This window comes from Glycine max, chromosome 1, assembly GCF_000004515.6.
Source record: "Glycine max cultivar Williams 82 chromosome 1, Glycine_max_v4.0, whole genome shotgun sequence".
NCBI classification, from domain to species: Eukaryota; Viridiplantae; Streptophyta; class Magnoliopsida; order Fabales; family Fabaceae; genus Glycine; species Glycine max.
In genome coordinates, this window is record NC_016088.4 from 57,072,496 (window position 1) to 57,098,603 (window position 26,108).

At 30.9% G+C, this 26,108-nt stretch overlaps 3 protein-coding genes across 3 annotated transcripts; 1 reads left to right on the plus strand and 2 right to left on the minus strand.

Annotated features, from left to right (window-relative positions):
* The first annotated feature begins 3,195 nt into the window (after positions 1-3,195).
* Positions 3,196-5,492, plus strand: LOC102660452 (transcription factor MYB53). The gene is made up of 4 exons (XM_006573789.4): positions 3,196-3,309; positions 3,456-3,730; positions 3,918-4,632; positions 5,156-5,492. The coding sequence occupies exons 2-4, from the start codon at positions 3,462-3,464 to the stop codon at positions 5,165-5,167; spliced, it is 996 nt and encodes a 331-aa protein (XP_006573852.1). The 5' UTR covers positions 3,196-3,309; positions 3,456-3,461; the 3' UTR covers positions 5,168-5,492.
* A 2,928-nt stretch (positions 5,493-8,420) lies between these two features.
* On the minus strand, positions 8,421-12,015 carry LOC100795243 (uncharacterized). The gene is made up of 7 exons (XM_003517505.4): positions 11,786-12,015; positions 11,614-11,715; positions 11,366-11,480; positions 11,023-11,138; positions 10,598-10,786; positions 9,521-9,663; positions 8,421-8,818 (listed from the first exon to the last, which is right to left on the minus strand). Exons 1-7 carry the CDS (start codon positions 11,905-11,907, stop codon positions 8,637-8,639), a joined length of 969 nt encoding a protein of 322 aa, XP_003517553.1. The 5' UTR covers positions 11,908-12,015; the 3' UTR covers positions 8,421-8,636.
* A 1,204-nt stretch (positions 12,016-13,219) lies between these two features.
* LOC100795783 (WEB family protein At3g02930, chloroplastic) lies at positions 13,220-17,766 on the minus strand. Its single transcript, XM_003517506.5, has 3 exons — positions 17,073-17,766; positions 16,185-16,440; positions 13,220-15,852 (listed from the first exon to the last, which is right to left on the minus strand). The coding sequence occupies exons 1-3, from the start codon at positions 17,087-17,089 to the stop codon at positions 13,546-13,548; spliced, it is 2,580 nt and encodes an 859-aa protein (XP_003517554.1). The 5' UTR covers positions 17,090-17,766; the 3' UTR covers positions 13,220-13,545.
* Positions 17,767-26,108: the final 8,342 nt, after the last annotated feature.

Genomic DNA, 26,108 nt, shown 5'->3' on the forward strand with positions numbered 1-26,108 from the left:
AAAAACATTATTCAATTAAAATTAAATAATGTAATAATTAACAAAAATTATATCTACATAATTTGATCTATTTTCAATGCATAAAACATATTAAAATGTAAATACAAATTTCATAGCCAATAGTTGGTGATACATCTAGTTGAATATTCCGCTCATATATACTAGTAGTGACTTGGGTCTCATTCTTAGATTTATCCTGTTAGTAGGTGATATATATATCCAAGCTGATGATATTAATATTCCCGGTCTTCTTTGACCTTGCAAGGGGCATGTCTTGCCCTAATCTAAACTTTAACGTAAAATATAAAAAATAATGCAAGTCTCACAGAATTCTAATAAGGCCGCACTTTATAGTGTAATCCTCTTATATATGATTTTATCTTAAAAACTCACTTTACTAAAGTTATTCCCATATAAATGCTTTTTATATATAAATTTTGAAACTACATGCAATTTTCATGTGCATGATTCATACTTTATTACTACTTGTTATCCAGTGAAAAGTATTTTATATGTATAGATAGGTATATAGGTTGGTTAATGATTACACGATGCAATCAAATTCAGGTAAAATCTAAATTTTTAGACTCTGGGAGGGTATAAAAGATAAAGACGGTACAAAAAAACAAAAACCCTGAATTTATTTCGTAAAAGGGAAAAAAAAAAACTGTTGCTATGGAAACACTGAAGATTAGTTGGAGATTCCCCTCCGCCTTGTGTGTGTTTAATATATTCTAAAAAGGACAATGGTGCCAAAACTTTCTGTCATAGCCATAAGGATTTTGATATTATTGAGAAAGATTTTGGTAATTCAGATAGAGAATAGAGAATGCTACTTAGACCTATTGACAGTGTATGAGATTGGAAACTCAAATATTAAAAAGCAAATTAAAATCAACGGCGTTTTAACCTTTAGCATGCCTCTATACCTTTAAGTTTGTGTTGAGGATGCTATATGACTTTTTTTCTCAATCTCACCTAAAAGTAGAGAGGACTCTTCTCCTATAACTAATTAATAGATATAGATTACTAATAAAAAAAATGGATATAGATTAGACTAGAGAAACTAGAGTAGTGTTTTCTAATTTGTGTACAATATATGCATATATTTCTTTTTTCAACTAAAGGGACTTGACTGTGTACTAGATGTCATGATTATTTGATTTTTAAATATTGTGGTGGGATGCAAATGTATAATCATTTTTTTCTTTTACTACCAAACAAGATTGAATAAATTAAAAGGCTGCTGTATCTACCATTTGATATTCTTTTATATGTAGATTTTATCAAACACATGCCAATTTTAGTCGTCGTTGATTTCGCAATCTCTTATTGACTGTATTCCATGCATATGGAAACTTTAACTAGCTCACGGCACACACACACACACACATCTTTTATTTCATTATTAACATGATTAATTAACATCTACAAATTATGCTCAAGTGACTAGAATCTTTTTTATATGTACCCATTCATATGTTTCAATTATTAATAAACTATGCATTATCTATTTCATGTTTGTTCAGTATACAATTTAGCTACCAATGAAACATCGTGTATAAATATATGTTCATATATGGATTCGTTGAATCTGGGGTCCCACAAGTGGACCGCTTATGTTGTTTTGCCTTCATTGAGTTGCATGACACGAAACACATAAATTAAATAGGCTCAAAATTAAGTTAAAGAAATGAATGTTAAGACATACTCTACGGTTTCAAGTTAGGAAGTTTCTTCTCCAAATGGGATATGAAAATGGAAAGTGAGTTTAAGAGCCGCTAAATGATTGGCACGTGTAAACCAACTCTGGCTGGTAGTTCAAGTTCGTTGCGGCTTCATGTTGCCCTCGCTATACGCATACATCTGATGTGAAGTGCCTTGTTCTTGTTGGACAAGTGAAGGTCATACTCATACCTAGCCTCGGTTGAAAATTGCATCATGTTAATGTTACCCTTCAGCGTATATCCTAATTGTAATTCATCATATTCATTTATTCTTTTCACCTTTTAATTGATAATTTTCTTGCTTTCTATATAAAACAATACGTACGTTTTCGAGTTATATATGTTGACTATACTCTAGCTGTCATGCTAGCTACTTTTCAAGTCTATATATGGAAAATTAATTTTGATCACAGTTTATATCAGAGAAGTTGTCTTCACTTCAGGCTGTTCTCAGGAAACTCTGCGCCTGCGAGAAAATGAAACCGCATATTATATTTCCTATCCTAACATATTCTCCATGTTGTAAAAATACTAACTACGGTTTGTAGTGATTTGAATGCATGATCATTTTAAGAAATTCTAATGATATTATTATTACTAGTTACTAGGAAAAAAAGACGACACTCCATGTCTTATTTGTTTTTGCGTGGTCTTTCTAAATAAAGATAAATATAATTAAAGTTAGTGGAGTGATTCATGTGAAGGTGATTATAGGAATAAAATATTGATTTATGAATATAATTATAAGAATAAAATAAATGAAAAGTGCATACATCAAAACATTCTATTTTTTATATGTAATTAGATACATTATCTAAAATATATTTTTACTCCATTTTATTTTTAAAACGATATTTTCTTTATCAATTTCATTAATTTATTAATATGAATTGGGTTTGTATTAAGAATATGGTTAAGATTGAAAATAAATTAACAAGAGGAGACAAATATTTTAAAGAAAAGGAAATATGATATTCAAATAAAGAATAAAGTATAACTCTAATATATATAGTCATGAGAATTGAGAACTAATTAATATGCTTTCATATTTCAGTAGTTTTTTTATCAGTTTCATATATCAGTATATATACTACATTACAATGTGATGCAGATAATATCTGTATTTTAAAATGACGAAAAATAGTAGATATGGCTTTTCAACGGACAATATTTCTGTAACTGCTCATTAAAGTAGAAGAAATTATCTGTATTTTTAGAATGCCTTAAAAACTAGATATGGTTTCCAAAGGAAAATGTTTACGTAACAGTCATTGACATTAAGCGGGGTTGGGGTTGATTATTTTTCTATTGGTAAAAGTATATGCAATTTGAGGAGTGAGTGTGTGCTGATTCCGTTCAAGGTTGTTATCTATTTGACTTTGTGTACGATATGCACGACAGACAAACTTGGAATATGCCACCACAACATATGATGCATATATAATTAAGTAGAATTGCTATTTATTCCAAACATCGATCGCCACCTTATATATATATATATATATATATATATAACAAATACTTCTCTGGTAAATGTTAGTTTTATCCTCCAATATATCCTCTTCACAACACTTGACAAAAGGTTTGGATTCTTCTGCTGATCTCTTAATTTCTTTCTTTTTTGGTTATGGAAATTACTAGTACGTACTCTTGAATGAAACTATATATATATATATTCTTATACTATTGTAAATTTGTAATGAATGAATGAATGAATGTTGCATGCAGTACGTGATGATGAGAACACCAATTGCAAGCAATGATGAAAGTGGTTTGAAGAAGGGGCCTTGGAGCCCAGAAGAGGACAAAATATTAGTGGATTTCATTGAGAAACATGGCCATGGAAGTTGGAGAGCCCTTCCAAGGCTTGCAGGCTTAAACAGGTGTGGAAAGAGTTGCAGACTAAGGTGGACTAATTACCTCAGGCCTGATATCAAACGCGGAAAATTCTCTGACGAAGAAGAGCAACTCATCATCAATTTACATTCAGCTCTCGGGAATAAGTAATCCCCAAATCTTATTCTTGATTATCTAGTTTATAATTGAAGATCAACATCCAAAAGCAAGCGTAAATGAAAAATGTTTAATTTACCCTTAGACTATATATATGTCAAAATTGTGGAGTACTTATACAAAGAGTGATCATCGTGATTTTAATATATATGTTGTGTTTCCATTGTTAATTACTAGGTGGGCGGCTATAGCATCTCATCTACCAGGGAGGACTGATAATGAAATAAAGAATTTGTGGAACACCCATTTAAAGAAAAAGCTAATGCAAATGGGGTTAGACCCAGTGACTCACCGTCCAAGAACTGATAACCTAAACCTTCTTAGCAATCTACAACAGATATTGGCAGCTGCTAAAATTGTGAGCAGTTTGACGAACCCATCTGCTCTAAGCTGGCTACAGTCAGATGCCACACTCCAATTATTGCAAAACATGTATGCTAGGCCTACTGCCTCTAACTCAGACCCACTGATCAATCCTTTTCGAACATTAAACTCACTGCCAGATTCTTATTCTTTGCTAAATGATCTTTTGGGTTTCAATCTTCACTCTAATCTCCAAAACCTTTATGATGGTAATTCGCTTTCTCAAATCCAGCCCAATTTCCAAAACTTTGAGGCCCCTCAGCAGCCAACGCAGCACTTGAATGGTGGCAGAAATACTAGTTTCAGGGAATCGCAAAAGCAATTTGGTTCCACAAATAATATTGCTGACCCTTCACTATCGAGTTCGCTTCCAAATCTGGTTTCTGCCTCACCTGAACGTTCCCCATTCAAGGAAGCTGAAAACATTATGGTAAACTCAAAGGACTGTTCCACCTCCTTTGAGTTAACGTGGGGTGATTTCATGGATGAAGAAACAACCGAAACTTATTGGAAAGGTTTCATAGATCGAGTAAGTGTGCTTCGCATTTTCTATTTCTAGTTGCTGTTATTATTACTTCAACAACACAATTGATTAATGTAATAAGATTAAAATTAAATCCTTCAGAGATATCGAAATAATTTTTTTTATCAGATCTTATTTACTTTTACATACGTAAATTATTTTATTTTCTAAGTCATATATTTGATTGCAAATAATAAGTTAACGTCTTTATAATTCATATTTATTATATTTTGATTGTCGATAGTATAATATATATATTAGACTATCATTCTCATGGTGGTTATTATTATTAGAATAATTAAATAATATAATATATGTATTGAAAATGTAAAATTTAATTATAAATGAATATTAAAATAGTTTTGTTTGTTTTTTATAATAATTATTTTAAAAATTAATTTTAATTAGTTCATAGTATTCAAATTTTTATATACTGATAGTAAATATAAACGTTTATTATTATTATTGTTATTACTTGTGGCATAACACGGCACACTCATTTTTCCTCTTTCTATCTGTTTATTTGTAGCCAACATTCTAATTAACCAGCCATGGTCGACAGTCCCATGAAAGAAAAGATCACGGCATTTGAGAGTTATCACAGTCACAGCAATAACGGGATTTATTCGCTGATCTATGTATAATAAACATATATACTGTTCGTTTAGTTATATATAATGGTTGGTTTGTATGTATTAATTGACGATGGATTGATTTCAGATCCAAATATAGAAAGCTCTTGGATTGTAAATTAAATGTACAACGTGGAGATTCGTACAATTAAATCGACCATAGAATAGAGGCCCTATGATGTTCTTCTTCTTTGTATAAACTATAAAATAAAAGGTTGTGTAGGCTTTCCTTCCTAAATGCAGTCTTTATTTTTGCATAAACCTTAAATGTACATATAAATGGTTGAAACTAAGCCTTGCATGACGAAGAAAATGCTTCCATTCGACTTGTCTGGCTCATCCATTTTCCACACAAACTAACATCTTTGAACGAGAGAGACAAGAAAAATAAATTAATTGAATAAAATGGAGGAGACTTCAGTTGAAGCTTTAAGAATGGGAAAAGGGTGTGAATAACGATTAGTTATGTAGAGACAAGACACGAAAGATACAATTGTGAAAAGAACTCATTTATATGCACTCTGAAGTAAAAGGAAAATTATGACACTAACCCAAGTCCAACTTCTCAATGATTCTTAATAACATTGCCCTTATACCATTTGTCTATGCAATTATTTTCTCGTTGACACTAATTAGAAAGCAACCTAGAAAATCGAACGGTATAATTTACTCAAGAGGTGAAAGTCAGTATATATGATCTTTCTTCTATATAATTAACTTGATGGTTATATGTCTTTGGATAAAAAGTCAAGAGTTTTTGTTATTGTTATCTGTTAGGTAAGACTATTCCTAATGATTTTGACCCAATAAATAAGGCAAAAAAAGAGTCAAAATTGTATTAATTCTTCAATTAATCAACTTTGGTCCAGTATGAAAGAAACCTTTCACAAATAAATAATATCAATCATTATTTTTCACATAATAATAACTTAATTTTTAAATTGAATTTTAACTAATCCATGAAATCCTGTAGTATATTTTTTTTTTTCAGTTACATGATATTATTATATGATTTAAAACTTTACGTTATTATAATTAAAGGCAATCTTCTTATCCCCTCTTTACATGGTCCCACGCACTTTAATTAATTAATACTCTCAATAAAACCTTCTGTTCCTTTAATTTGGGTATAAATATGTGTCATGCAACCGTAACTTTAATTTGAAGTTAAATGGATGGAATCATAAAACTTTCAGGGTCAACCATGCATAATCTCTAAAACAAAAGGACTTTTTTCATATTTGTTAATTAACTTAAGTTTCAATAAATGCAACAGTACACTTTTTTTTTTTATAGATGCAAGAGAACACACAATTTACACAACTAATCCGGTCCAAAGAAAAAATTCTCAGATGAAAAAGAAAGTCGGAAGTAAAGGTACGTAAAATACCCAATTTGACTCTACCAAAATAACTAGCACTCTACCAAAAAAAAAAAAAGATTACCCAATTTGAGATATTTGCTTTGTTTTATTTTTATTGGTTATAAAGCTGAATTTTTTCACTGGCAAATCTATGATTAACTAAAGAACTTTCCGCAAAGTTTTGTAAAGCCAATTCAATTGAAAAATTATGTGTATTGATGTTAGTGTAAAGACGAAACGTTACGAATTTAGAAGTTATTTTATACTTCATCAATTACTTTATTTTAAAGTATATTATACCTTTCAGTAAATATTAGTTATGAGGTTACATACCTACAGTCTACATATGTTGAATTTATCTAAAATTTGACAAGCATTGTCAACACATTGATATCACATAACTCAAGAGTTTAAATTTTTCAAATTCGTATTCTGGAAAAATTTATTAAACAAAATAAATTTGCAAGACTTATCTCAAATAAGTGGAACCTTTCTAATTTTTTTCCTCACATGTATCCTTCCAAAGTAATCACGTTAAAGACACAATAAAAACTAGATGTAGACACCATTTTTATTTTTTAGCTTAGATTCAAATATTGATTTACCCCATTCTGTGAAAGACTAACCTCTTTCACTAGCCTCAACCTGTGTTGATTATGATATCTTTGATTTTTCTATATACACAAAGAGAGACATTCATACATATTTTGTGAAAAAAAGATTAGGAACACATTTTTTACTATTACTTGAAACTTATTAAAAATTTCAACTAATAGTATAAAATCATAAATGTTACTTGTTAAATATGAAATAGAACTATAGGACACATAATTTTGCAATTTCTAAAAAAATTCTGATAGCAATAAAAAATGTATTTGAAAAAGTATATTGTTAATATTTTTCTCCATGAAAAAAGTTCTTTATTCTAAAAAATAAAGAAACTCAAACAAAATGCAATACTGTTACTTAATCATAGATTTTCGTATATGTTATTGACTTTTATAATAACTTCTTTAAAAGTTATAATTATAATAATTTCTAATTAATTAAAAATATAAAAAAAATCTTTGAGGATACATGAAAATTAAATTTATACTCTATCCAAATATTTTTATGGAATGTTTGGATGTGCATTGTTGAGATGAAAACGCACGTATTTGATGTGTAAAGTTGAAGCAAGAAAAAGAAGCTTACACGCTAACTTAGAAAAAGAACTTGAGACACAGACCCAACGGGAATGGTGTGCAAACAGCTGAACTCTTCCTTTTGCAACGGATAATTCCACCATCTACACTTTTTTTTTTTTTACTTGTTTGTGTTCCGTACTTTCAACTTTCATGGAAAAAATTACTGTTTTTGAAATCTATTTATGTATCATATATTTTACATTTACCAAAAAAAAATTATTCTTACATCACAATTATACAAGAGGTATCACTCTTCGAGCAAGCATTTTTGCTGCTTGATTGCGTACTAGTAATTTGGTTAGCACTCAATCAATTTTACACATTATGACATGTTCTAATATAAAATTTATGGCTACTGTAAATTTAAAAACGCATTTCAATCTCATTTATGGATTCAAAATCAATTATAGCAAATTCTAAATTAAACAGACATTGGGAAGCTAAATTTCTCATTGCTATGGAGTATATTGATCGTTGAGGGTGAATCTTGTCATTGAATATTGAATAGGGTTAGAGTGGGCATTTCAATACCTTGGGACATGCAATATTTCTTTGCAATTCACAGTAGGGGGAGAAAATAACAATGGGAGATCTAAAGTTAAACCTCACACGTAAATAAAACTTTTAATTATATTAAAATATACATAATACAATCTCGCGAAAAAGACATTTGACTGTATTGATATTTTCTAAGGCTAGTAATGTATACATCCATTTCATGTAGCTTAACGAAGAATATACATGCTTGAAGAGGAATATAAATGGACGAGCGATGGATGACATCGGCAAACATTAGCACTAAAATACCTTTCCTTAGTTTGGGCAACTTCAAGCGCTAAGAAGCATAGAGCTCACTGAAGAGAGCTTAAACTTTCGAACTTTTGAAGCATTTTCAGGCTGAAAGGCTATCTCAGTACTTGATCTGACAGTTACTTCTTTCCACTCTGGTCCTGATGCCCCTTCAGTTCTATAGTCACGCAAGCTGTATAGAACTTGAAGCCTAGAAGGAGCTGCAAATCATCCCAAGTTAATCAAATAAACTGCAAACTACAGACCAAATCAATACAAGTATAGAAAGCTTCCTTTCTTGAATGTTTTTCCCTCCATCAGAGACAGGTAATTATCAGTTGAAGATCATTCATGTAACAGGTAGTTAATTCAATATCATAATTAGATGAACCACATATTTTCCTGATTTCCAAATGTCAACTAAGATGCATTTGATGCACATTTAGGGAGAGAAGGGAGCTTGAGAAATATGATTATCACAGAGAGGAAGAGAGTTTTTTCCCCCTAACTTTTGGATGGTGTTGTTCATAAAACAAATTTGTCCCTTGGTTTATAGAGTAACATATTTTTAAACTTTTGTTTAGTGTTTCATCCTTTGTTAGTTTGTTTTGTTTTGTTTTATTTTATACCACGTCCATTTTAAAATCAAACATAAAACCATTAGTTTCGTACTGTCTGCTCCTTTATTTTTTTTAGCAAATCAAGGGTACCCCTAGTGTATAAGAGCCAATGGTGGGATGTTAACATTCTCTCTCCCTTCCTACAATGATTTTGTGCCCTCATTCTTCTTGATCTTGATTCATCTACTTTTAACTTAAAGGAGGATATATTACTATGTTTTGGGGATAGAGGATATCATAATTACTGTTAAGCAGATTAATACAATTGAAAAGTAAAATCATGATTTATTCCCAAAAGATTACCTAGTCCAAACATGCTTGTCTTTTGGATTATCATACGACCAACTTTTGATCTTCTAATAGGTCTTAAAGCCTCAACATCTTCTTGTTTGCCCTTAAATTCCAGGAACTCCCCCAATACATACTTGTTGCCTTTAAGCTCCACCCTACAAACCAAACAATCTCTTTTGTTAGTGAAAACCTATGATTTGGTAATATTAAAAGATACCAACAAATCTCCAAAAACATACTTATATGAAGGTACATCTGATTTCTAAGCCCCTTTTTGATCAATATATATATATATATATATATATATATAAAAGTTAAATTTTTTTTATTTTTCTAGATCCAGGAAATTTAGTAACATATAATTTTATGGAAATATTTCTAAGGAATCACATGAAGGCAAAGATACTAGAGGATGAAAATTTATAATGTCTCATTTTTTACGTTCATTTTCCCGTATTTCTTTTCGTTCTAGCTCGTCATCTTCATCCCCAACCTCAGACCCAAGAAACTTAAATTTGCTTACTGAACAAGATAATCAGACCCACGAGGTCACCCCTAAACATAACCTCTTCGATGAAGAAGTACGAACAGTATATATATATATATACGGACAGAATTATTCTGATTCCGAAGAATTTCGTGGCTGCACCAAAATCATTAGTGTTTAAATCATCCAAAAAGAATGTATTGAAATAGATGGAACCACACATTTAGTCATTTCATAACAGTGTCTATAAATCCATTTAAAAAAAAATAACAGCTCAAGGTTAGACTGGGCCTATGCTTTATGGCTTCAAGCTAGCTTTTGCATGATCATTTGTTATTCTGTGGCATCACAAACATAAATAAAAAACATCATTGAGCCTTCTCTTAATAGGGCTTCAAGATTGCTTGTGAATTGTGACACATATCAAGCAAAGACAAACCAGACTTTTAACAAGTCAAAATCCCATAGCTAAGAAATGGATTAACATGCTTACTTCCCTAAGCCAAAGTTTTGTCAAGGCACCATTAACAGCATCAAATTGTCAGAAATTTTACTAGGAAAAAAAAAAAACAGTGACTCATTAAGTACAAACGGTAACTAACCTATCCCATATTGGAGCTGAGCCAAGGACAAAATCAAGATTCTGATTAACAGATTCTTGCATATCCTTCTTCCCACTACGAAAGGCACTCTTCACCCAACTAGACAGCATCCTCTTTGGTTCTGGCTTCAGTTGCATCCATTGATCATGGGTAATAACTTCAGATGGAAAACTGCCAGCAGGAATGGTACTGCAAATACAAATAAAGAGATTAATTATTTATTATTTGATTTGAACATACATTACCAAACAAGTTTAAAATGACAAAAAAAAATGCTTTATAAAGGTAATAATAACTTCTCAACCTGAAATCATGAACATCACAAACCACAGATCAAAAGAGAGTAGCATCTAAAAGATTAGAAGAAGAAATTGACATTAATAATAGCAAGTAGAGTGATATTACAAGGAGGTTTGAAATCATACCATAATTTAGGATTTGGAAGTATAACTTTGCAAGAAATGTATCCTTCAGGCAGAGCAACCCCTCTCTGTTCAAGATATGATTCAACGATTGAAGCTTGCTTCCTTGCTTCTTCCACCTGTACAAAATTTAAGAAAAACAATTAACGGAGAAACTTACTAAGTAAGCAATCAACTCATGTTCTTCCACGTCTAATGCAGCCTCAATAACAAATCACAAATCACAAATCACAAACAAAAACAAACTCAAACCACGCTTCATATTATTATTATTTAATAAACATTCAAAAGTACTTTCTAAACCATCTCATAAAAACAGCATTCTGCATAAATAAAAACAGCTTACAGGATCAGGGTGACGCTCTGCTTTATGTTTGTCTGGCTTTTCACAGACCCAACTACCATCGCCACCAATTGTCAAAATTCCAGAGAAGTTTTTCACAGATATCACCCATAGCTCTCTGCAGAGTAATAAATTGGAATTCAAAAAAAAAAAAACGAAATCATACTTCAATTAATTACAATCTATCAAGGAAGCAAGCCTTACATTAGTAAAATGAGAAAAAAATTTGAAAGGAAGAAAAGAGAGAATACTGTTTGGTGAGAAGAACCATATCAATGCTCTGTCGAGAAGCAGTATCGGCATCGGGAATCCGAAGACCCACATACACATTTGCTCCGTAGAGTTTCTTAAGCCTGAAAAAAATTGAAATCGATATGTGCCCTAATTGGAAAGGAAAAATAGGGGAAAGAAAGAGAGAGAGACCTATCTGCGACGAAGAAAAGAGCAGAAGAATCGGATCCTTCAATGTCCAAAACGTCGTCGTCGTAGAAGAAGCGTCGGAACAATTTGTAAATGACCAAACCGAAGATAATCTCGAGCCACATCGTTGCAATCCTCACTTTTCTTCTTCTCAGTCTTCAGTCTATGGCTATTCACCGCTTAGCTTTTCTACTACCGTGTCTTCCCTGCTAAGGTGTCTGCTTCAAATTTCTATTTTTTAATTTAAATATTTTTACAATTTCATTTAAAAAGTAATAAATAAAATTACGTATTTCTAAATTTTTGTTTCGTTTTAGAAAAAATAACAAGTTAATTTAATTGATATGAAATTATTTATTAATAACTTTTAAATATCTCGTCACATGTAATATTGATTAAAGAAATTGTATAATGATTAAATAATTAAAAAAACTGAAATTATTTTTAAATGAATATAGTTATTAAAGAAAAAACATTATTTTAATATAATATAAAATCTCAAAATATAAGTATCACACTCTTATCTCTTTCACTTACACAAAATAGATAACCCAAACATGATTGGTTGGTGAGAAAATAGAGAAAGAAAGTTTACGGAAATAATTAAAATTGTTTGGTGGAGTGAAAATAAATATTTTAAAAAAGATGAGACACATTGCACTGATTTATATGTAGTATCAATGTTGGGTTTTCAAGTAAACATCTTAAATTATTTGTGATCTTCAATATCAAGTATGAATCATTTAAAACCTCTCTCTCCAAGTGTCTAAGGCCAAGAGCAAAGAGTATTCCAACGGACCAAACCCAAATAAAATCTCGATGCTTTGTCTCCATTTTCTTGCAGATCGAGGATGGAATTTTGGAGTGTTACATAGTCAAGGAAGCCAAAGATGCAATGCAAGTACAGTTTGAAGCTGTGTTGTTTCTCAAACATTTCATCCAACAGCTACAATATGTTTAATCGCATGAATGCGTGTGGAAAAAAGTGAACTGCTCTTGATCAAGGATACAGTATTATTTCACACTTTCATAATAAGAGTAAATTAATTAAAAATTTGATGGAACTGAAACCAATAATAAGCTCAATCACTATGGTTGTAAACTCGTAATCATGCCAATACACGTCGTGTAAGCCTTGACATCACAATCTCAACCGTCTTTTAACTAACAAATAGGATTTACTTTTTCGCATCAATTGAGATAATTAAGAGTCAATCCACCTAATAATATATAGCAGGAACGGATGACCGTAAAGAGTTAATTTAATTTAATTTATAATTACACGATGTAATAGTAATCTGTTTCTTTCAAACTGAATGTCAAACTACTACATGCAAAACATTTTTTTTTAACAAATAAACATAGAAACTCATTGTGATTTTAGCACTACGTATATCTTGAGAGAAAACACCCAGTGGTCATTATATGTCAAAGGGGTAGCAAACATCAGAACTTCTATCTAGCCTTTCATTGGAATCAAGATGAGATAGAAATAGAATCCAACTTGCCACTTCTTTAGTCAGATCTATATAGAAGGACAAGGTGGAAAAGCAGAATAAAGGAGGGCAAAAAAACAATATAATTCCACCACATACAATTTACTACTGCCAACATGGAGAACTGCAACCCAAAATAAGTAACTAGAGTAAGACTCCTAAACAATATTACATGCCTCGTCATTCTTTAAAAGCTATTCAAGAAGCAAAAAATCATAAAGCAAATACATGCCAAGCAATTTAATGTTCAATATACCTGCCATTGTTCTATTTGTGGTTGCTACCACCCTTTTTCTTAAGCAGGCTTCCGAACTTGCCAAGCAAAGCCTTCTTCTTCTTCTTCACTTGTTGCTTTGATGGTGAGTTCCCACTATCATCAACTTTCTCTTTTATAGAGGTTCCATTTACCTGATCAAAGCCCTCAGCACCCTCTATTTTTGAGTCAACTTCCTCTTCAAAGGATTCAGGCTCTGGTTCTCTCTCTGGTAAGAACTCCTTTTTCTCTATCTTGCAGCTCTCCCACATTTTAAATTCGGCTTCTACTGAGTCATCTTTTTCTTTGCTCACTTCTTCATTCACTTTTCCATTCACATTCTCAGGTTTGGGAGATTCAGTTTTTTCATACTTGTCATCCAAGGGAATACTTTCTTCCTGTAAGCTTTGTTTGAGTCCCTCTTCATTGGCTGAAAGCTCTACCTTCTTGGATAAGTCTTCTCCTCCATGTCCATTCTCTTCAGAGAACTCAACTACTTTAGGAAGCATGTCGTAGTCTTTTTCACTGTCAGTAAGATCCCCATTTTCCTCAGTCTGGTTTCTGCTTGTAACTTCATCAAGCATCTTAGATAACTCCTCCACCTTCTTAATAGATGTGGATTCCCTCAATCGGAGTTCCTCGTTTTCTTCAAAAATGTTCTGAAACTCATTTTCTTTATCCAATAGACTCTCCTTCAACTTCATGCTCTCAGCCTTTGCTTCTTTAAGTTCTTCCTGCAGGTGGATCACCTCAGCCTCAACTTCCTTCAGATTTTCCTTCAGTTGGCCTTCTTCCTCCCTCTTGGCATTAGCTTCTTCCTCGGTTTCCTTGAGTAAACGAATCAGCCTATTTATTTCATTTCCCAGGGACGAGTTCTCTTCTTCAGTTAGCTTTAAGCAGTTGACAAGATGATGTTCTCTCTGCTCCCATTCTGCCTTGTAGTTTTCGATGTTGCTATTAGAATTTTCAACACTACATGTAAGAACGTCAATCTCATGCCGTGCATCATTAAGCATGGACTCGCATTTTTCATTAGAGGCCTTTAAGACCAACTTTAAATCTTCAATCTGGGTCTCATAGTTTTCACGTTCAACATGGTTGGCTAATAGCTTTTCTTTGGCATCTCTAGCTTCTGCAGATACTTCATGTAAAGCAGAAGCTAAGCTTTCCATTGCCTTTTTAGTCTTTTCTTCTTCATCTTTCGAGATCTCCAATTCATTAATAAGTTTGTCTTTCTCTTCTAGTAGGGTCTGCACACTTGAAGCTGAAAGTTTTTCGTTGTTCAAAGCCTGAGCCTTCTCTTCCTTGACTGTCTCAAGTTCAGATTCAAGAGATTCAACCTTCTTTGACAATTCAAGACTCTCTTCCTTAGCCACATCAAGACAACGCTCTGAATCCTCAAGATCTCCTCTCTGTCTCCCAATTGTCATTTCCAATAATCCCACCTTCTCTTTAAGACTAGAAATTTCAGATTCTGCTTCATGCAACAAATCCTTGTTTCCTTCTAACTGTTTCATTAGGGATTCCAACGACATTGATGCAGATCTCTCCAACTTATTTGCTTCTTCAACCCTCACTTCTAGTTCCTCAACCTTTTTCGTCCACTCCTCTAGCAGACTGTGTGCATAAGATTCAGCCATCCTAGCAGCTTCAAGCTCCACATTAAGCTGTTCAATATAATTCTCTTTCTCTGCCAACTTTGCATCATAACACTGTGCCTTTTCAAGTTCTTCCTTAAGAGCTTCTATCTCTGCTTGCAGCTCCAGTACAACCTTGTTTTCATTAGCCTCAGTTTCCAGCTTTGAATCCAGTACAGCCTTCAAACGTATCAGTTCAGCTGAGAGAATCTCTGCTTTCTCCACATGAAGCTCGGCAATTTTAGTTGCGTCATCAGCATGACTCAGTGCCTGGTTTTTTGCATCACAAGTCATGGCAAGTTCTTGCTTAATCTGCTGAAGCTCCTGAGTAGTGGAGAGAAGAGCAGACACATCCAAAGCATGTTGGTTTCTCACACTTTCAAGCTCTTTCTGCCATTCTTCTTCCTTCTTATGTACAGCCTCAATTCCAGCCTGTTCCAACTCAACGGCTCGGAACTTCTCAATCTCAGAACTCTCCTCAGCCCGCTTTTGAGCCACCATTGCCTCCCTGAGTTTCTCATTTGCTTCCTCAGCAACTCTCTGTGCTTCTTTCAGCTCATCAATTGCTTTCTCTTTCTCTTTCTCAGCCTGAATCAGCTGTTCCTTTGCTTTCTTTAGATCTTCTTGAGCAAGATTCAACTGGGCCTGCAATTCTGAACCCTTTGCAACTCTTGGAAGTTGTTTCTGAAAATTCAAGGAACATAATAAACATGTCTCAGAGTACAGATAACCAAAGAAAAGCATGACTAACCAGATTTTTCTTCTTTTTTTTTCTGTATCAATTATTACACAGCACAATGTGGACATCTTGTAATAATGAATAAGAGGCTATGGATTATCTAAAATTTCAAATTCCAAGGAAAAAAATGTCAAATAACTAACACTTGTTAATAGACTCGATACATTTGGCAAATTCAAATGCTTCATCCAAAAACAGAATTGGAAAAGAAAACAGTCCAACTGTCCAAACATGGCCACTTGGTGATCCAACACAAAGTAAATTTACTATAACTTACATCAGCTGCGGTGGAAGTGGGTCTTGGTGATTTCCGCTCAGTGGCAGGCTTTGAATTCAAAGCTCGTGGTGACGATTTTTCTGCAGACAGGCGCAAATTTTGCAGAGGTGATGGTGATTCTGATTCCGGCTTAGACACTCCTTTGCTGAGTCTACTAACTCTTGGAGTTGCAGGTGATGTTTTGTTGGGAGTTGATGGCCGTGTCTTGTTGGGAGTAGCCGGGGTTGCTTTGTTGGGAGTTTCAGATAAACTGGATCTATCAGATTCACAATGTCAATTTCATATCAATAATGCATTTAATGAAAAGAAAAGACAAGACACTAAAAAGTAACAAAATGCCATATTTGTATCCAATCAGACAGATGGATCTAAGCCCGCGGAAACCAACTCTTTATTCCAAACTCAGCATCTAAAAGCATTGTCGAGCCAAACACATCAAACATGAAAAAAAAATCACCAAGAGAAAGAAAAAGGAGATAGTAAGTTAGTCACTGCTAACAAAAAGTGAGAATTAGGGCCAGAAACACAGATAGAGATGCAATCCCTAATGAAATAACATAATTTAACAAGAACAGAAGAAGATCGAGACTTAACAATAACCAAAAATAGAAATGAAGTGAAGCCCATCTTTAAATTTCACGCACACACCTTATAGCAAACAAAAAAAGCACCGAAATTTAAACAGATGAAGCAAAGGGCATTCCACATAGCTCAAGAAATTCAATTAAAAATGTGCTCAAGCAGCAGATCAAAAAAACCATCAAATAGAAAACCACCCAGAACAAAAAAGGAAATGTGAAACGGAGCACCGAAGAAGTTGAAGAAACCCACATCAGATCTTACAGCAAATAGAGACACCAACAAAACAAAGCACCGAGCTTGACATACCTGGACTTTGAAGCCATGTTGGTGGGAAGCAACCAAGTAAACAACAAAACGTTAGAAGGTGTTGCCTATGCTGAAAGTGTCAGTTGCAGAACCGAGAATGCTGAAGTTCCAACATTGTCAGAAAGAAGAAACCGAACAAAAATTTAGGATCAGAATAAGATCATAAATTCATAACTGTTTCTTTTAGTTTTACTTTTTTTCTTTCTTTCTTTCTTTTGGTTTGTGGGAAATAATTGGAACGAGAAGAAGATGGAGAGGTATTTTCAGAACATAAACAAAAACCAAATAAGCTGAGTTGGTTTTCCTGTCTCCAGAGTGACCACACCAACACACTATGCTCTTTACCTATTTCATTTTCATTTTCATTTTTTCATTTTTCTCTCGGTGGAAGCCGTAGTTAAAGTTAGCGTATATCTTGAGGTTGAGGTTAAGGGGTGTGAATGGACAAAAGTAACCCTGAGTAATCTTAAATCTGTCAAAGCCAAAGGCATGTGTAGCTTTTTCTGAGGCAAAGACATGTCTGTGACTCTTCAACCTTACCCTTCTTTTCAGGGAAAGAGATTGTTTGCCATGGGATTGGGAACTGTCCCGCAACTCTCTTTTTTTTCTTCTTCTTCAAATTATTTTCTAAATTTAAAAATATCTGCAACAAGTGCATGTGCCGAAAATTTCAAAAGAAAATAGTTTGGTTTTATGAAATAGAATATTAAATTGAAAGAGATAAGCAGATATCAATGCATGTTACGAACAGCTTTGCCAGGTTGGAGTATTTTATAAAGAAAGCGTGTGAATGTTCAAATCACCAAATAATATTCATGATTTTTGCTTTTGTTAACTCTTTTTAATGCTTTCAGATTATTTTTTTGTGTTGTATATTTTAAATTTTAAAACATGTAATCTCTCTCTTTTTAACATGCAGTTTCATTAAAATATATTTTATTCAAAAAATTATAAGTCACAAAAACAAGGCAAGAATTAATTGACGCTTTATTTTGTAATTTGTCACTGATGAACGCGATAATTTATACTTAATCAACATTTTCCTTGAAACTTATCATTGATAAAAACGGAAATAAACATGTTATTATAATAAGATGACCAAATTTTGAAATTAAAAAAAATAGCTGTTAAATTTTTTTAAAATTCTTGTGGCTCGATAATCAGACTGTTGTACCAACCTGAGGAGAAATTCGAAGCATATAAAACACTTCACTCTTCGACGCAATGGATATTGTTAGAAAGTCATGATCATGTTTCTGAATATAACCCAAAGACAAAAGCACGTGAAGGAGTTGCAGTTAATTAAAAAATGTTAATTTTGAAAATATGTTTTACTACTTGTTATGGAGGCCATATTGACTTTTTCTTATTTATTATAAAATTAAGAGAATCTACTCTATCTTTAAGTCAGCATTGATTATTTTAAGTAAATTGATTATTGTTACAGGTGTTATGTCAATTTTTCAATTTTATTATCAAGTTAAGAATAATCATCCTAAAAAATAACTCAAATCTACACTATTGAAAAATACTCAAATTTCACATTAATTAAAAATAAAGTCAAATTAGAATATATAGATGAGGAATAATCTTCACTCCTTGAATTAACTTTTGGAGTTGAGTTAGATCCTCTCTCTTAAAGTATGCATATTATCTCCTTTAGTATTTTTTTTTCTTAATTTCACTTTTGACTTCTTTATTTTTTTAAATTTGATAAATTGTCTCTTTATTTATTTATTTTTAATTTGATTGTTTCACTATTTTATTAGTAATTTTAATTCATCTACGAAGTTAATATCTTATATTCAATGAAAGTATTGACGTAATAAAAAAGTAATCTTCGTTCATCCATGCTATGTGACAGTACAATAAAGTGTTATATCACATCTTTTATTGAATATTTGAATGTTAGTTAACACATGATCCATAATGTCTAACTAAAATAATAGACAATCAAATTCACAAAAGAAATTTGGGAGATCAAATGGTGAAATTGAAAAAATTAAAAAGAATAAAAGTGTAATTAATTTTTTAAAATGTCTCGTAACACAGTAATAAGACTGTTATACTTGCCTCTTGGCCGAGGATAAATCCAAACACAGAATACTTTACTCTTGGATGCAATGGACATTGTTAGAAAGTGATGATCATGTTTTTGCACATAATCCAAAACAAAAGCAGCTGCAGATTTTGGAGAAGACGACGTTGATTGCGCATATATATATATATATATATATATATATATATATATATATATACACACGCGCGCGTGTGTTTTACTAATCTCTAACTCTACCATATAAAAAAACAGGAAAATGTTCATATCTTGTATTTGTTAGTGTCAATGTCTTGTTTATAATTCCTCGTTCATCCCTCTTTTCTTGTTATCTTGGATGGCTGATTTATTTTTTAACTTTCTTATCTTCTTTCACATGCATATAAAAAACACTCATAAAATAAAACAAAATAGTGACAGGATCAATTAATACTAGTTGTCAATTTTTTATATTTAATATTTAAAATATATAAAAAAAATTACCAATCTAACTTTTAATTAAATCACTTCATATATTTTTAATGATACATTTCAAAATTCACATAAAGTATTGGTAAGTTAGCTAGTAGTGGACTCTTATTTATATTTTAAATAATATATAATATGTTATGATAAAGTAGTAATAAATTTGTCATCTGTATGGAATTTGATAGATTGTTCTATTTTATATGAAATTTCAATTTGGCGGTTGTATTAATTTATTTCATATTTTACAAAAATTATCAAACGATGTAAATATAAAAAAAAAAATTGACACCTAGAATTGTTCATGTTCCAATTAAATAATACTAAAAACACAAATGTTTAATATCAGCACAAAGTAAATATTTATAAAATGCTAATACAATATTACATAAATCATAAATACTAACATAATATTTTATAAATCTGAAATCGTCACAGAAAAAATACAGATAATAATGCTTCATTATTTTAAAAATGTATATATAGAAACTATCAAAACTAAGTAAATAATAATAATAATAATAATAATAATAATATAACATTTAAAAATTATACAGTAGCATTTTCACCTTTTCAAGAATTTGGCTCCCCTGAAATGAAGTTCTTCACATTAGCTAAAAAAGTGTATCCGTGATTGTTGATTAAAAAACCAACGAATGAAAATTGTGACAAAATCAAATACGTAACAAACTCTAAAACTAATTACAATTTCAATTGTTGATTTTTTCAATTGATGGTTATTATTGTATTTTATCCTTTTAAAGACATATTCTCTCGTTAGAAGTCATATCCCTTTCTCTCAATTAAACACTCTTCATCTTTCTTCGTTCATTTGAAATTGCATTTCACATATTACTCTTACAATTAGTTGAATATTTTTTCTTGATCATCTCAAACTACCATTTTTATATCTTTATTTATGTATTTGATTTTTAACTTATTAACTTTCAATATACCTTATTTTATCTCTATCTTAAATTAAATTAATTTTTCTTAACAAAATTAATAATAGTCAAAACAACCTCGCAATTTAAACCTTTTATTGTAAATTTAAAATTTATTTATATTTTAAAGATATTATTTGTTATAAATTTTGATTATATAAAAATAAATATTTATCTTATATAATACACAAGCTAAAACACCAGTAAATAGTTCATAGGTGGGGTGAAGGGTAGCAACAATGAATTAGGGCCAAATAGTTAAATTCATTACACAACTCAATCAAAATTTTATGAGTTAGGCTAGATTGAGTTTAAGCAATTTTCATACACACCCAACCCAAATCAATCTGATCATAAATGGATTAGGTCGAGTTGGATTAATAGGATCAGGATATTTAGTAATTTTTTTATTTTGTAAAAAAATTAGAACAATATTTTTTTTTGTGTTAAAACTTTGTAAGTATATAATAATTAAATGTACTCAAAAGATATTAAATTATAACAATGTTTGACTAATAGAATTAATGATTTCAATGTTAATACAATATTTTATTTTAAATAGAAATAAAATATTATATTAACATGAGAAAAACATAAATAAAATCAACAACTTAAAAAAGAAAAAAATATATGGTTTGTTTAGTTTAATAAATTATATGAACTAAAATTTAATGTTTTTATTTAATAATTAATTTATATATAATAATAAATATAATTATATGATATGGGTCGGGTTGATTGAGTTTAAAATAATTAAATCTGTTGCCCAATTTATTTATGAACAAGTTTTAATTAAATCAAATTGAATTTGACTCAAACATTTAAAAAATACAACTTATTATAATTAGATCGATTGGGCCAGGAGTATATTTGAACTCATGAATGCTCCTACCAAATAGGGGAGGAATAGACAAGGTGGTGGCCAGGGAGAAGAGGTTTGGAAAAAAGGTAGAAGATGAAGAATGTGAAAAATGATGGTATCATATAATCACATGTGTGAGGCAAATTCATGTTAAGGTTGACACAAAGTCATTAATTATGCGTTAGTGCAAACTTAATTAGCTTACTTTAGTGTATAAAATAGGATTGGCTTAAGTTGATGTAGCTAATTAAAAATGGTCAAATTATTTAATCATATTAAATGTTAAATGGTGTCAATTAAGTCGATGCTATTAGAAATGTTATTTTTTTATCTTCTATAACTAATGTAAAAGTGATGTTAACATCAAATCAACGTCAACTATTGTCAATATTGGCTTTTTGGGTTTTAAAAAAATTATAAAAGAATATTTGCTACAACATTGCGTTGGTTCAACCAATGCTATTAGCGCTAATGTTGAAGTCAATCCTATGTTTTAGACGTTATTTTTCGTGTTTTGTTACACTGTTAATAGTTCTATAAATCTACATGAGCTCTGAAGATTTATTAGTCATTTTTTGTTTTGAAACCTATAAAGCAGCTAATTTGCCTTCTACTTTTATTAATAAATTGTAAACATTTATTTAGAAAAATTGATGATTAATTTGCCAACGAAGTTGACTAAAGTATTAGATCAAGTTAATAATATAGACAAAAAGCTGTTGAGTGGCTTGTGGCATATGGACTAATTAAAAGTAGGGATATATAGTTGAACTAATTCAGAAAATTTACATAAAATAAAAACCTTCAACATCAGCTCAAACGAATTGTGATTGCAGGTTTATTATAAATTAAAGATGGTTGGATTTACTGTTGAATAACGGGAACCACCTGCATTTGCTTTACGTAAATGGCGCAATGAACAAATTTAGATTGAATTTGCCATTGTATCAACTTTTGTATGGTGAGAAACTGACTAGCAACCAACACACTTTCCTTATCTTGTGGCTGTGGCAAGCAAAACTGATTGTGATTGTGCGATATTCAGATATTAGGTGCAACTTGAACCATCTTTTGAAAGAGATGTCACCTACGGAATTAATATTTATTCAACATGCTTTTCACTTGTAAATATATTATTTTAATTTCAATGCACTGTAAGCGTTTTTTTTATAAGTCGGTACATTTGTCATTGTATTTGTTTTTTTTACAATATCAACTATAGAACATTTGAAATTATATGGTAAATATGAATTTTAAGGTAATTATTGTAAAAGTATATGTCAATTTGTAATTAAAAGACTGTGCAATAAAGTATATAAAAAATTTCTCATTTATATTAAGCTTTAAAAGTAATATGGGTCTTTCAATAAAATGGCTGAAGAAAAAAACACAATAATCATATCCATTTTGTCTTCTTATTTTTTTCTATTGTTTTCTCCGTCTTTTGAGGATTTTAAAAGTGACGACATGAGTTTAATTCCTCACAGATCATTTTCTTGATCTCTCTTTTTGTTTTATATGAAAATTAAATTATATTATCAAAGTAATTAAAATTCGATATTTCCTTCTCTTATTTTTAATAATTAAAATTTTTATATGAACAAATCTGTACATTATTCACACATCTCTCTAGCTATTGATTTGATGTTGAAAATATTTTGAATTCGGTCTTACACTCTTAATTATAGACAAGAAGCTGGTTAGCTCAGTTAAAATCTTTCAAAGAAATTAATTAAATCCCTTCCATCCTTGGCATACAAGAAAGGAAGGTCCTTGGTGCGGTGGTGGCTTTGGATTTTTTTTTTTCTCTTTGACACCGGCGATTCCAAAACAGACCACATATATAGTTTTTATTTTTTTACTGAGACCACATATATAGTTACTTGCATGGAATAAGTCATCAGAATTATAAACTATGGTAGAAAATTAAGTTTCATGCCTTCCCCTCACGTACCCCACCAACCTTTCTTTTCTTTTCATTACGTATTCCTCTCTTTTGTAACTGGTCCCAACTCCCAAGTGCTGAGATCGATCGATAGATATTTCTGCCACATTTTCTATGCCTAAAAGGAAAGGTAAGTAAAAACTTTGCATTACCCGAAATAAATACTCGTATATTTGTTTTCTTACCGATTGATAAGATCAAGTTTTTTACTCAATTAATTATTCTTAATTGCAACTATATTTTTAACATGTATGACTTTTACCCTCCATTTTTACATGATATATATAGATACCTTTTAACGTAAATTTCTGATGTATTGACAATATTGCAGCAAAGTAATTCCTGGAATCATGCTGATCAGTTGACACGTACGTGGTGTACCATGCACTAGTTATATTATTTAGATAATATTTTTTTATAACTAATTTTTTTAACTTTCTTTATTTTATATATATATATTACTCATATTAATTATCTCACACCTCTTTCTCTCTCTTAATTTCTCATTATTGTACACAAAATTACTGTACTAATACAAGAAAGTCGTCTAAGTAATATATAGAAGAATCAACCCAGATACCTCACAAATTAACCTTATCATTTTATTGATTTTACATTTTTAATATTTAAAATTTGATATTAATTATTTCATCAGAGTGTATGTATATCTTTTAAGTTATTTAAGAGTTTTACCCGGTTTATTTCTGTTGCTACCGATTTGACTATTATATTTTATTGAGAAGTTCTGTGAGTTTGGTCACGAAGACCCGAGCCAACAATCACACATATGATCATTCAAATTAAAGTTAATTAAATTTGTCAAGAAATTAATGTATCAGTTAGAAAGTATCAAGTGAACAAGCTATTGTTCTGTTTAGACATCTCAGACAAGAATGGTTGAGATACGTACTGAAAGAACATCCCTATATAGTAGAGAAGTTAATCATAACAACTTTATAAGGTTTTACCGATTCAATCAATTAACGGTCCATTGTGTTACTGAAAAGGAGCGCCACAAAGAAAAAGACACAGACGTTGTTTTGAGTTGATAATTAAAATAATACAGCCTTGCTTGGTTACTCTTTTAAATATGCCTCATGAATTTTCTGATAAAAGCTGGGGTACAAAATTAATGATATATACATGCAAGAACTGCTAAAATAGCTAAAGATGCATGTATGTGAAGAGGTTTAAGTATAAAAGTTAAAACGTTAATATCACCAATGAGTACAAAAAAATTATTTTTATATATATATATTTGAAAACAACAACAGCCTGCTATTTTGGATGAGTATTTTCTACCTGCATATCATTTATACACAACAAGTCAGTTATGCAAATTAAATATCATAAATATCAATTAAGTACTACTCTTGATCAATAATCGATAGCCATCATAACTGTTATATTAAAAAAATTTAAAATGAGTATATATATTCACAAATAAATTTAATAAACGAATTAACTTTTTTAAACATTTTCGTCAAAAAACATTAGCTTAATAAAAGATTTTTATGCGATCATGCATATTTTTATATATTTCGAGACTTGTATATTTTGAGAAATTTTATTCGTATAGAAGTGTTTATATACACATTGATCTCATAAAATTATTGAGAGTGGGGGGAGGAGTAGATACACAGACTAGTAGAGGGCAATGGATTTCTGATTCCACGTATATGGTGAGTGGGATTAAAATCAAAATCAAAATCAAAACGGCAAAAAACTCATCAATCATATTATTTAGGCAACGCGACAACGCACACGTACGTACCTATCATTCTGAAGTGGGAAGCAAAATGAGGGCATGTTGTTTATCATCAGCTTCTCCCTCCTTAAATTAAGATTCTTAATTTTCCCATGCCAGCATCTTTCTCTTCACTTTTCAGCGCTTATTTGGCTTCAGCAGTTCCATTAATTAATGTTTCGTTGTTAATTCAATATTACATATATAGTACTTTTGTGAAGTAGCTCGATCTGTATAAAGTTAAATGCATTTTATATATATCGTGACGCTGGCTAGCTTAATGTTGATGATATAGGTCCAAGTCAATGAGAACTTAATTTCCAAAGATTTTCTTTAGTGGTTTAAGATACGGATAGAATTCTAAGATTGTTCATATATACATAGTAGCACTTAGAACTTCGGATAGAAACAAAGGCAATCAATTTAGATTTTTGTTTATGAGAAAAGGGGGGGTCCTTATAACGAGAGAGATTAATTAATGCAAGCCATTGCATTGGTTCGACCCCCACTCACTTTTCTTTTTTGAAATTTATATAAGTGGAGGGGGACCAGTAATATCCATGAATAGTGCAATTTAATTTGTTGAATATTAAGAACATCGCTTACGACAAATATATGCAGCTGAAATAGTAAAGAAATAAAGAGAATGCGATCATCAAACCTTCTGTTTGTGCATATATAACAGGTATATATTGCTGAAGAATTTAAAAGGCATATATTCGATGATGAAAGTGATCTATGCATGGAGAGATATTGTATTTGTACGAAAATTTTATATGAAAAAACATGTAAGTATGTGTAACAAAAAGTTAGAGAAGGAAAAAAATAAGATAAAATTATAATGTTATAAAATATTTATTGTAGAAAATAACTTGTTAGTGTTTGCTTGCGAAAGAATTAGGTTAAGGTTAAACTTAATCAGAGTTAACGCAAAAACAACATAAGAGTTGCTTTAACAGAAAAAATATTGGTCCAAGGTTATTTGAACGAACGTGACCCTCTTACTTTTCAAAATTT